Genomic DNA, 12,784 nt, shown 5'->3' on the forward strand with positions numbered 1-12,784 from the left:
AGGATCCCAGTGTGGCAGCTGCCCTGGGAGGGGGATAAAGCACTGGACCCAGTTTGGCATTTGAAGAGCCCTGGGTTGCTCCACTTAGCTGCAGAAAACCTTGGAGCAACTGCCCTGGGTGCACGCAGCCAGCGTGGTGAGCCCCACCAGGTTTCCTGCCTGGGTGGGCAGGATCTGGCCTGGCTCCTCCCTCAGGGCTGGTCACTTCTCCTCTGTCAGCTCTTCCTGGGGCCTTGGAGACGTTGCATCTTCTCTTGTCAAATCTCACTCCAGCTCCGATCAGTGCCTGCGGTGCTCTCTTTGAACCGCACTTCTTCTGGGCCAGGAAGCCTCTGCTTCCCTGCCACGTGTCAGTGAAGGATGCTGTCTGCAAGGATGCTTCCAGGTGGCCAAGGCGATGCTGAGCTGCCCAGATTAACCCAAGAGGGAGCTCTCCCACAGAGGAGAGCGGTCCACGGCAAGGTAAGATCAGTGTCCAAGGGTGCTTCTTTCTCACGCGCAAAAATGCCTTTCACACGTGCCCGCTAACCCTGGCGAGTGCGCACACCCACGCAGAGCCTGCCGGATCGAACAGCCACAGGCTGTGGGGGTGTTCCTAAGTGTTCATGACTCAAGCTTGAGAACACTTTGCTTAAAGGAAGGCTCTGCACTTTTGTTGTTGTTGTTGACTTGCAAGTGAAATGGGCAGAGCCTTGCAGAGCTCTGTCCTGCCTGCTGAGAACATGAAGGGAACAAAAGCTGCCACAAAACCCTGCAGTCTAGAGAAATGTCTTTGTAATTTTAGAAGCAGAGCTGCTGTGGAAACAGTATGTTGCATGAGTAAGTGCTTCACAGTGGTGGTGCAAACCTAATGCTTCAGCCAGCCCTGCGGGACAAGGTTGATCTGTGCCTTGAAATACAAGGGACCTGCCGCACTGTGCGGTAAAAGGCAGGAAGGAAAGTGAGACCACAAGCTGAGAGAAACATGCAGCCTGCTGGAGTTACCTAGCGAGGGAAATGCAGGTGCTCTTCTCCCCCGCGTTTACAGGGCGGGACTGCCCCCGATCCCGGGCTCTTCAGCCGGGTGGGCGCAGCGGCGTCCGTGCTTTCTCTGCAGCGTGTGTTGTGGAGGAGTGATCGCTAACCACTGCGTGATGGAAAGGCACTTGGTGTCTTTTGGAAGGCAGCTATCTGCGACTGTGCCCGTGTCTTTGGAGGCTGCTTCCTGGTGCCGTTACAGGGAAGGTCTGTCTTCCCTCAAAGATACCGTCACTCGAGCTGACGGCCAGCAGCACGGCCCGTGTCTTTAGCCCCGACAGGCTGGGGAACCTGCACGTTGCCCTTTCACCGTATGGCAGTGAAAGTGGCAGTGAAGCAATCCTTAACTTGATTTCTCTACTCTCCTGTCTCTTGATGGGATCCTGCAGTTTGCTCAACCTCTTGCACAACTACCTCTGCACCAAATATTTGTATCTTGTCACTCTGTGCTCTTCTGCAACACTTCTGCTGTAGGAGCCTGAAGCCTTTTATAGCCATGTCTGGGCAAGACCTGCCACTTGGAAGGGCTATTTGCACTGCATGAGTGGAGGAGCCTTGCAACATGTTTTTGGAAAGGGTTGTGTATTTTTGGGTGCAGGACAGCAGCCTGCCTGCAGCTCTCTGGGCTACAGTGGAGCTGTTCAGTGACTTGACAAAGCAGAAACACGGTGTAAGCCAGGAATCCAAGTCCCTTTTTGAGTAGCTTAGTCCCAGTACATTAACCAAGCCAGCCTGTGGTGAGATGGGAGGTGAACTTTGGTCTCCAAGTGTCTAGTTCTGCACTGCAGCTCCACCAATGCTCTTCCTATTGCAACTGAATGGCCTCTAATGATGGTCTGCTCACTGGAGAGCTAGCTATCAGGCCAAGTCAATGCACCCTGTTCAGCCAAATGCCAATGAAAATCATAGCCTTGACTGGCTATCTGTTTTCTGTGTAGTCTAATCCTGCATTTTACTGTATATTCTTGCTCTTGGATGATGCAGAAGTGTATCATGCTAGATAGCAAGTTCATTTTGGGGCTGGGAGCATGTCAATCCTGTAGGTTGCCTCTGGGAACTTGCTAGATGTTTGAGGCTTGATAGAGTATTTACTAAACTAACCATATTCAGATAAAACAGAGACTTTGCCATCAGCCCTTTCCCTGTGCACTGAAGCATTCCTTGTTCCTCTGTTGCTCTGCAGAAATCCCTTGGATTCAGGCCTTTGCAGTCTGTCTATGCTTGGACTGCCCTCATTACAGTCACTTTAAGCTTGATACACTTTGTGCTTTTTAATACCGAAAACATGAACTACAGAACCATGGCTCAAAAACAGAGGAGAAACACATTAGAACAGCTCAGCAGATAGCTCTGGGTTTGGAATTAGATGAGTATCTCATTTATGTTAGTGGCCTGTGACCTCATGCAAACATACCTCCAAGGAAAATCACGGTGAAACACGAGAAATGTGTCCCTGATAATGAGCACTTGCCAGAGATGAGGAGACAAGGCGGAAGCCCCCTGAACAGCATTTGTCTTTGAGCTGTGGGTGGTCAAGGACTGAATGTGTGCTGGTGGGTTGGAGTGAGGAGAGATGCTGTAAGTGTGCCTAGCTCCTAGGAGCAGTTCTTCAAAGATGACCTGAAGGCTTATGAAGGATACAAAATTCTGCAGAGTAGGACCTCACCAGCCAGGCTGCGGGCCTTAGGGCAGGTTACATGCTAGCATGCTAGGTTCACGTCACACCAATCCATCGAGTTTACCAGCAAAGGGGGAGCACCCCAACTGCCTCGTCCATCTTGCTCGTGGGAACTGGGTGGACTCATGTCCAGCCAAAGGAAAGGTATATGTGTCTTGGCAGGGGAAAGACATGATTCAGGGTTTAAACTGGTCTCACAGAACCCTGCAGGTAACATAAGCAAAGGCTGGAGGTTAACTGTCAGCCAGGGGTTTGTATCTGTTCTCAGACCAGCTTGTTCCTTGGTGTCTCAGTTCCAGGAGAATTCAGGACTGCCGCTCTGCAGAAAGGTTTGCTATGCTGCTGGGGGCATTCCCTACCAGATGACAGGAAACGCGCTTGGGTTTTTCCTCCAAATTTTCCTTCTGGATGTTGTGCAGGTGAGTGGGCATGTGAGATGGGGTTAATCTGCAAAAGGGCTTAGCATGAACTAGGCAGACTGGAGCAAGAGTGGAATGTGATGGGTGGCCAAAACCCTCAGAAATGCTCATCAGAATTAGGCACTAAAACGAACAACCGGATTGCTGGTGGGAATACAGTAGATGTTTCCAGGTCATTTCAAGGCTTAGAGTGGTCCCCAAGGGATGCAGCTGAAATATTGGCTAGAGCAAGCTGCATCGTACTGACTGCTCATAGCTTTTTGCCAGGACTTCTTTCCTTTTTGAGCTGTGATTTCCGTTTCCCTACACATAGCTGGAGCCGTTCCATGCCTCTCTGATCCTCTTCCTTGGAAGAGCTTGGGATGCAGTTACTGACCCTGCCATTGGCTTCCTAGTCAGCAAGAGCCCAAGGAGAAAATATGGCAAGCTAGTCCCATGGTGAGTGTCCAGGCTGGAGCCTCAGGAGGGTCTGTGTTGGGCTCAAATTCCTTCAGTGTTAGCACAAGGAGACAGTTGGGATGCCTCGTTATGTAGCTTGCAGTGGGGTCCATATGTCATGGTAATGAAAGAGGAGGAGAGTATTTCAAACTCGTACACTTGTTGTTTCCCTGAGTCTTACATTTCTGGGGCTGTGGGGTTTGGTGCTCCCTGACTGCTGGCCTGGTGGCTCATGCAGAGTTTGGCAGTCAGCTGTGTCAGGACCTCTTCAGCAGTCTCTAACCATGGGCAAATCTTGTACTTAGAGGGTTATTGCTGCCCACAAGGCTCTGCTGCAGGGCTTGGACCTTAAGTATTTAAATAAGAGAATAAGTAATTTGGGGTAATTTAGACATTCATTTTTATCTCAACATTTGTGTTTAATCCCCACCTCCAGGCACTCACTTGAGCAAATCTTCCTCTTGCAGACCTTGCCCTTGCAGTAGCCGAGCTGTGGTTTGGAGGTCAGGGGAAGGAGCTGTGCTGTGTTGCTCAGGTTCTGCACTGAGAAATCTGACCTCCTTATCTGAGGATCATATCTGACCAGCTCTGCTTCCTCTCCAGGATTGCATGCTCCACACCGTTTGGAGTGCTTTTCTACTGCATGATGTGGTTCACCCTCCCAGATACCACCCCTGTCTCCTTGAAGTTCCTGTGGTACCTGTTCATGTACAGCTTCTTCCAGACTTGCATGACTGTAAGGAACATGGTGCCCAGGGCTGACTGTACTACACATCATCTCCCACAAGGAACTGGAACGCGGTCAGCTGAGGAGTCCCAGGGGCCTGGAGCTGGGAGCTCCAGCTGGGAGGAGGGAGCAGGATGCAAGCTCTCCCTGCTGCAGACCATGCCAGCAGGGGATGGGGAGATGAAACAGTGCATTTTAATGCTGGGATTTGGGTGGGCTGCCTGTAAGTGGTGATGTGAACTTCTCCATCACTGGTTTGTGAGAAAAAAGCAAACCACAGAAGAAGATGTCGAAAAGCTGCCTGTGTGCAGGGGTGTTATGGAAGGCAGCACTATCTTCTGTGTTTGGGAATGAGGGGGTCATAACAGGCAAAGCAAAGAAGCAGTAGTCAGAGGTGTGTTTGAACTGTGCTCTTCCCCAGTGCTACCATGTGCCGTACTCTTCCCTGACAATGTTCCTGGGAGGAACCCAGAGAGATCGTGATTTAGCCACCGCCTACAGTAAGTGATTGTGCCCCTACAGCTCCAGGGCTGCCTGCATTCCTACAAGACCCTCCTTGGAGGAGACAGGGATAAGTTCCTCTGGCTTTGGCCAGGCTAAAGTTGCACACTCAATCTCACCCAAAGAAAGTATGAACAAATCTGCTTGGGGTCCATATGTCATTGCAGTGAAAGAGGAGGCTGGGTGGAGTGAGCCAGGAATATGAGACCAGTGGCAGCTTCTGGAAAGAATTCACCTGCAGAAGCATTTGTTAAATGTAGATGCTCCCTAGGGGCCTGCGAATAAGCAGTCTTATTCGCTCCAAACACTAGAGTGTTTGCTGCTGGAGCCAGAGGAGAAGAATCAAAGCAGGTAGAAATAGCAGGTCTCATCTCCTTCTAGGGCAGCTCTTAGATGTTGGTGCCTCCAATCACATACCCAAAACTGGTCTCTTACCCTTACTGAGGGATGTTTCTCTGTAGCCGGAAAGTGGGACTAAAGTCTCGCTCATGGCTGTCCTGGCAGGAATGGGAATGGAGGTGTTCAGCACACTCCTTGGATCAGGAATTCAGGGGCAGATTGTGGGCAGTTACCATGTCCATATGATGAACAGCTGTTACGTGTTGAATGGGACCCTGCCCAACACCAGCTCCTCCAGCCTCACAGACTCACTGGAGAACACGGTAAGGGCTGGCCCATCTGCTTTCTGCTTGTCCCCGAAGCTCGGGGGCCAGCGCTGCTGGCCGTGCTCCTAGCTGTGTGTGTGGTACCTGCATTGTGATTTTGCACTCTCTGTTGTCTGCCAGCGTAGGGCCTATGCATTTGCATCCCTGGTTCTGGGCTCAATCTATTGCCTGTCCTGTCTGATTCTCATCTTTGGAGTAAGGGAACAGCCTGGTAAGGTCCATTTTGATGCAGTTTGGATGGCGCCAAGTGGTGGTGGATGGTGAGGATGGGCTTGTAGGGGGGGCATGAGGCAGAGGGAGCTAGGCCCCTGCAGACTGGATGACTTTCAGTGTGAGGCACAGAGACACAGCACCTGCTTGGATACCAAGGCTCCCGCCTTCCTGGCTCTCTGGGAATAGCTGTCAGCTTTGCAGCCTCCTCAGTTTTTGCTGGCAGCATCTTGCTCCAACAGAGGACTGGAGAGACCTTCATGAGAAGGGAAGGTCTGGGCTGTCTGAGAGCTCCTGCTAGGAGATGGTAGTCTGTGGCAAGGTTTGCAGCTTATCACTCTGCTGTGCTGAGTGAGTCTTGCAAACACTTAGCCTGATAGAGTGGCCAGCCTGAGTGTGCCGTGCAAAGAGGTAAAATGGCTGTTTCTGCACTGAGACATCAGACTCGCTTCAGGTGCAGCTCAGCTGAGCATAACAGCACTATCCCCCTGTACCTCCCACCCTAATCTTGTTTGTTCTGGCAGTTCCAGTGCAGACCTTTCTGTCTCTCTTCTCAGGGCCCCTCAGCCCCCTGGGGAAGGTTGAGCTGCCCTTCAGTAGCTGCCTGAGGATGATCATGGAACACAAGCCCTACACCCAGCTGCTGTGTGGCTTCCTCTTTGCATCCCTGGCCTTCCAGGTGTGAGACCTGCCTCAGCAGGAGGAGAGCTTGGGAGATGAGATGCTCCAGGCAGCTTCTCTAGTGATACACAGTGAATGTGGGACCCCAGCCGTGAATGTCTCCATGTTCCCTTCCTAGATTGCACAGGGGATCTTCGCTGTCTTCTGTACTCATGCTGCAGGTCTGGCCGGGAAGTTCCAGCATTTGGTGCTTATCATGTTGGTAAGAGAGCCCAAGAGAGACATTCTGTCCCTGCCTGCTTTGGCAGATGCCTGGATTGCCACAGCCCTACAGGATCGTGACAGCTCAGGCCACACTTGGGGCACTGGATTTTGTGGAGTCAGCACTGCTGCTTCTTCCTATCAGCAAAGATGTCACCCAGGCAGATACTGGCGGAAACTGGAAGGCCTTGCTGAGAGTCCTCTCTGGTTCTCTCCTCAGGTCACAGCTTCCCTCTCTATTCCATTCTGGCAATGGCTTTTGGGGAAATTTGGGAAGAAAACGGCCGTGTCCTTAGGCCTGGTGGTAAGTTTGCCCTTGGTCTTGGCTACAAACTAAGAAGCCCTGTGGGCAGTGTCCTGCTCCCAGCTACTCATGCTGTCTAAGGGGAAGAGCTGGCTGCTAAACAGCGTGACCAGCCATGCAGGCGTTTTATTTCTCCTAGCCAGCCAGCTCGGAGGCAGGTGGCCCTGAGCAGTGTCTTCCATGCTATAGGTGAACAGGAATAGGGTGGTAGCTGATCACAGTTCTGCATTTCAATTTGTCTGGCCACTGCTCATATCAGTGACCACAGCTTTGCAGAGCTTTGCAGTAATGTTTGGGGAGGCTAAGGGCCTGTCTGTGAGATGGTGGATGAGTGAGGATGTTTGCAGTATCGCCCAACCTGGCTTATGCTCTTGGACTCCATGGCTGCTGGGTCTTGTGAGCAGTGCGTGGTTAGATGCTGTCCTAATGCACTGATCTCATGTGCACTCCCAGCAGCCTCTTTCCTGCTCCAGGATCTTGCATGCTCAATGCAGGTGACCTGAGTTCTGCCAGCCAGCTCTGTGTGGGGAGGGAAGTAAGGGCCAGGGTACCATGCTGGGAATGAGCCTGCTCATCAAACACACTTGAGCTGCTGCCTGGCTATGCAAGTCAGCAAGAAAGTCCCATTTGGCTTTGGAGCATTAGGTACTCAAATTCCTTTGCAGATCTGCCTCGAGTTTGCCTTTCTCACAGACATTTGGGGCACCCATAGCAAATGCAGCTTTCTAGTTTAACCATTCAGCCCCATTGCCCTCTATAACAGGCCTTTCTTTACCACGAGGAAGACTTTGATTCCAATATCTTGTTGCCCTCTGTCCAGGGTCTTCAGGCTACACTGCACAGGGGAAGGAAGCAGCCTTTGTGCCACGAATCAGCTGTTCAGACCTTTCCTAGAGCCCCAGAACATAACATCCAGGGTCCGTGTACTGGTGGTGGTGGGGTGTCCTCTGGCCTTGCCCCTCTGAGCAGGGTGATGCAGGGCGGCTGGGCAGATGTGAGGTTTTTGCTATTGTCTATGAATGTGTGGGGAGGAGGAGCCCAGCCTTTGGTACACCAGGCCAGTGTAAGATGTCCGTGAGCAGCAGAAGGGGCTCATATGCTCTTCTTTCTCTTCTCTACCCCAGCTGATTATCCCAGCCCTCATAGGGATCACCCAGGTGAGGCACAATTTCCTGGCCTTCATCTTCCTGATGATCATGGCAGGCTGCAGCATGGCTGTGCTCTATCTGTTACCGTGGTGAGTGGAGGCATCTCAAAGATGGTTGTTAGGTAGCGAGGAGGGGAAAGTTATGGGGAAAACGCCAGGCCAGGGCTTCACTGCAACAGCTATTGGGATGCACAGGGACATGGGGCTGGGAAGAGATGTGGATGTGATCCTGGTAAGTGATGGTCTTGCTGGAGCATAATTCAGTCTGCATTCAAGACTCCCTTCAGCAGTGGGATGCTGTGCAAAATACTGTTTTTTTTCCTGCCTTTCTCAAAGTAGCTGCTACATGCTGTCTGTGAAACATTCTGTCCTGATTGCCTAAGGCAAAGGACATGCTAAACAGTCTCCAGAGGGGAGTTCAAGTGGTTTCCACCTCTTTCTACTGGTTGAAGAGGCCTGGGAGTAGTTGCAGCTGAGTTTGGTCAGTGCTGGAGTGGGTTTCATGAATGCCTCTGTGGGGCTGTCTGTCCCCAGGTCCATGCTGCCAGATGCAGTGGATGATTTCAGGCTGAGGAACCCCAACTGCCTGAACCTGGAGGCTCTCTTCTACTCATTTTATGTCATCTTCAACAAGTTTGCAGGTGGTCTTGCCGTGGGGATATCGACACTGAGTTTACAGTAAGCCCCAAATGCTATCCTCCCTATTTTGCCAGCCTAGCATGGATCTTTTTTACTGCTCCTTTCTGGGTTGTCTGATGAGAGATGCTGTAATGGGTTGCAGGTATATTCAAATTTGTCTTTCCAACATCTACTGAGAGCAAGAGGAGCAGGAGGGAATGGGATTTCTATGAAGTTGGGCCTTTGATTCCAGCCTCTAGAGGAGACCCACAGAAGTGCCAGCTTGCCTTTTGGCAATGGCTCCGTGGGGCTGGGGAAAGTGTGACCATTCTTCATGACTAAAAGCCTGCCAGTGTTCTCCAGTGGAGGTCCCTAGGCTGACAGCAGTGTCTTTCATCTGTGTTCCTCTAGTTTTGCAGGTTACCGTGCTGGAGACTGCACACACAACCCCTCTGTCATCCTTGCCCTACAGCTGCTCATGGCCCCAGTCCCAATAAGTCTGCTGCTTGTTGCTATAATCATCTTTTCCCTCTACCCCATCAATCAGAAGAGGAGGAAACAGATGAAAATGGAGATGGAGGCAATCAGGTAAATTCAGGCTCCCTCAAAGAGCCAGGTCTTCTCTTATTTCTGGATGCCCGCACTGCAACTAGCCCAAGGCAGAAACGCTGCACAGGGAGGGACTGCGTATGTCCAGCCTGGTTCCCTGCGCTTGTGCTATGATCCCTTCCAGAGGCACGTTCTCTAAGGGCTTGAGGGAGTTCTGGGGACTGCAGGCTTCACATCGGATCTCAAGAGTGCTCGTGTTCCTTTTACCAGGCATCACATGCAGCATGGCAGCGCAGAGTAAAACAAGCACCGAACTGGGTGAGTTCCTGCAGGAAGAACCTAGACTTGCTGTGTGCTGTCAGGATGTGCTGCTGTCATGGAAAGTCTCCGTTTCCTGTTGTTTCCTGTTTCCGTGTTCCAAGGGGCTGTTTGTACCCCGGGTCCCCTCCCTCTCCTGGCAGGCATGCACAGGTCAGAGAGGGGATCCTGCGCAGCAGCCCCAGCCCTGCCGCCTCGCTAGAGAGCTGCCTTCTCCAGGCTTGGCCTCACTGGTCCTTTGGCAGGTCCCGACAGACCTGTGCTCCTCTTTGGGGAGAGACAGCCCTGCCGGGGAGGAAGGGGCCCAAGCAAGCCTCGGGACAGTGCTCGCAAACAAGACGGGACGCGGAGGTGTCACTTAGCCATGTGGGAAAACTTTTGCCTGAAGTATGCTGGGACTGTTTTAGAGGGAAACTGCAGCATTCTTGGCAGATTTTTTGAAAAGTATTTTCCTAGATAAGTGTGTGTCTATGTGCTTACGCTGTCCTTTCACAGGGGAAAGTTCAGAATTTCTTTGAAAAAGGGTGAAGTTTAAGCCAGTAGCGTAAAAGAAGAGTACGTGCAGAAATGATCACACTTGGCAGCACTGTAGCAAAAGCCAGCTATGTCTCTCTGCCTTGGTCTTGTTAGCTGAGTAACTTACAGGAAATGAGGAATTTTTCGGTAGAAGAGTTTGCAGGACTGGACTGAGCTGACTCAGTTCAGGCAGTCTTGGGTGTTTCTGGCAGCTTGTCCTGATTTTTGCCATGCCAGGAGGTTAGAGCAGAAATGTCACATGAATTTCCGGGATAGTTGAGTTGCTTTTAAATCATAGCCCACAGCTAGATCTACTACATCAGCATCTTGTGAAAGCTTCCCAGCCTCCTCACATCTCTCCTGGCAATGGTGAGGGGGCAGCGGGGGGAAGATAGGAGAAATAAGCCAGCTTGTTGCTGGTAGCACTGAGCTGTGTTCAGCCCTGTGCAGAGGAAAAGAGTGAGGCTGGTTATTTTTAGGGCTAGAGCTGTGTCTGACCGTTGGTTGACCTTGCAGCACTCCAGTCTGGTGCACATTGGCAGGATCTGAGCAAATTACTCCCCAGTTGTGCACTAACTTAATTTGAACCCTTCAGTCTTGTGATGCCACTTTAAGAAGAATGGGGAAGATCATGTGTCAGAGTATCTGCAGGATCATCACATCAATCGAGATTCGGCGTGATTTCTCAGCAGCACGGAGGGCTTCCCTTTTTTGCTGAGGCGTAAAGGATGTTCCTTAGGAGTGCCTGACTAAGGCTGTGGTCGGTGCTGCAACACACTGCCCTCTGCCACTGTGCATTGCTTTCAGCCTTGCTTCCTGTGGATTTATGAACGAACAAGTACCTTTGAACACTGAGGAAACACTCTGAGAGCTCGGAGTTTTAAGTCCTACAGAAGACATGAATTATGTTCAGAGGCATGCGCTCTTTGGGACAGAGGGGTGGACTTCCTCTGGAGCTTCTACTCTGCCGCACGTGCTGTGAACGGGCCATAGACCACTCTAGAGTGGGACCTGTCCCACTGCAGAGCAGGGAAACACTTCTGGTGTTTGTGGTGTCTTCTAGCCCTGCTATTATCCACGATGGTACTTCTGTATATCAAAAAAAGTCCTGTATATTTCTTACACTATTAAATCTGAATATTCACACTTTTTCCTCTTGGCATTTATTTTGCAAGTTCTACTAGCAAATGATCCACAAAGTAGGAAGAAATGTCTGTAGAATTTGTTTGTTCTGAGGCTGTTTTACTTTCTCCAGGGTTGAGACACTGAAATCTGACCTGAGACCTTTTGTGGTTCTGGACCAGCTGGACCCTGAGCAGTGACGGGAGATCAAACCTGGCTGAGTTTCTCTCTTCTGTTAGAGTATTAGTTTTGCCAGAGGCTTGTCATTGGTGTGGCGCTGCTTGCTGGTAAGATGAGCAGGTTCTAGTAGGGATTAAAAAAAATGAAAAAACAAACAAACAAAAAAAAAAAAAAAAAAAAACCCCAAAACTGCCATCCCCCAGGGTGAGCGCTCTGAGGAGGTTAAAGTGCCTGATGAGCGCTCCTGGGCTTGTGTGACATAGGTTCTAGTATGTATATAAATAGAGTGGTATTCTTCTCTTCCAGCTCCCTGTTTATTGCTGGCTGTTGTGGGGAAGGCAGACTCAATTCCTTCATGAGGATACTATTAATCAGAAGGGATGAGAGTATGCCTGTTTTCTCCCCTGCTTTTTTTTTTTTTTTTTTTTTTTTCTTCCATCTTGACTCTGGGATGACACTCTGGGGACACGGGTCTGTTTGAGGAAAAACAGGTACTACAGGCAGGCAGAAACTATGGCTTGCAGGTTTAATGTAAAAAAAATAATGCTAAAGTAGTAAAGGAGGGGGGAAAACGGTATTTCAGTATTTAAAAGATGCAAGCAAAGAACAGGTGCAATTAAATCTTGCTTTATCCCGTTATCTGTTATTTTAAGTCTCCTCTTTTGTCCCATTTTAATGCACTTGCTGAAAATACTGGCTTTTTATTAGTCTCTTGGCTGTCCTTGGAACTTCTCTATTCCCGTGTGGACACTCAAATTCATCTACTTCAAGTAAGAAAATAGGACACTTTGATGCAAAAATTCTGTGCCTGGAAAGATCTTTTGGGGTTAAAAATAATAGAAAAGAGAAAGGTAGCTGCTCATGTTCCAGAAAGAAAGTCATTTTGAACGCTGAATTGTTCAAATCTGCATCTCTTCTGGGATTGCAACTGCCAAGAAACCTGCCCTGGTAAATTGTGGCAGGCATTGACCCTTCACCAGCTTGGTGAGAAGCAGTAACAGGAGCAGAGCTAACAGCGATCTCTGAGACAACACCTCCTCCGCTTGCAGTCCGCAGTCATCGCACGTGCCTGGGGCTTTCAGTTGAGGCAGGGCCGATTGCTGGGAACCGTGAGGACGATCAGAAAGCAAAGCGGCGGGCGAGCCGCGCTTGGCCTGGGCGCGGGGTCCGGGACGAGCCCCCTCCGGGCCTGCCCGGCCCCGGGACTCCACAAACGGCACTGCTGGGGCAAGGCCGTGGCTCGCTTCAGCCCGCGGTGGATGAACGGGAAAAGCCCCTTGGTTTTGGCCAGGCGGAGGCGGCAGCAGGCGAAGGCCCGAGGAGGAGAGGTGGGGACAGGCCGAGAGGGTCCCCTCCGGACCGCCGCGCTCCCGCCGCTCGCGCCCGGTACGGCGCACGGGCCGCCCCCGCCGGGTCTCCACGGCAACCGAGCGGTGCCAAGATGGCGGGCAGGAAGGAGGAGGAGGGAGCGGAGGGAAGATGGCGGCGGCCGG

General features: G+C 51.1%; 1 protein-coding gene across 1 annotated transcript; it reads left to right on the top strand.

Annotated features, from left to right (window-relative positions):
* Positions 1 to 375: 375 nt before the first annotated feature.
* On the top strand, positions 376 to 11,140 carry LOC134147960 (sodium-dependent lysophosphatidylcholine symporter 1-like). Its single transcript, XM_062589558.1, has 15 exons — positions 376 to 462; positions 2,989 to 3,114; positions 3,428 to 3,552; positions 4,156 to 4,288; positions 4,701 to 4,779; positions 5,285 to 5,442; positions 5,566 to 5,656; positions 6,213 to 6,334; positions 6,455 to 6,538; positions 6,758 to 6,841; positions 7,966 to 8,078; positions 8,523 to 8,666; positions 9,018 to 9,194; positions 9,426 to 9,473; positions 10,506 to 11,140. Exons 1-14 carry the CDS (start codon positions 376 to 378, stop codon positions 9,454 to 9,456), a joined length of 1,554 nt encoding a protein of 517 aa, XP_062445542.1. The 3' UTR covers positions 9,457 to 9,473; positions 10,506 to 11,140.
* Positions 11,141 to 12,784: the final 1,644 nt, after the last annotated feature.

Source organism: Rhea pennata, chromosome 16 (assembly GCF_028389875.1).
Source record: "Rhea pennata isolate bPtePen1 chromosome 16, bPtePen1.pri, whole genome shotgun sequence".
NCBI classification, from domain to species: Eukaryota; Metazoa; Chordata; class Aves; order Rheiformes; family Rheidae; genus Rhea; species Rhea pennata.

What these genes read in the sequence shown, in the direction of transcription:
- LOC134147960 (XM_062589558.1), top strand. Translation starts at nt 376, where the DNA reads ATGCTTCCAGGTGGCCAAGGCGATGCTGAGCTGCCCAGATTAACCCAA. An exon ending in TATGGCAAGCTAGTCCCATG is followed by an intron (nt 3,553 to 4,155) that starts GTGAGTGTCCAG and finishes CTTCCTCTCCAG; the next exon opens with GATTGCATGCTCCACACCGT. An exon ending in CAGACTCACTGGAGAACACG is followed by an intron (nt 5,443 to 5,565) that starts GTAAGGGCTGGC and finishes GTTGTCTGCCAG; the next exon opens with CGTAGGGCCTATGCATTTGC.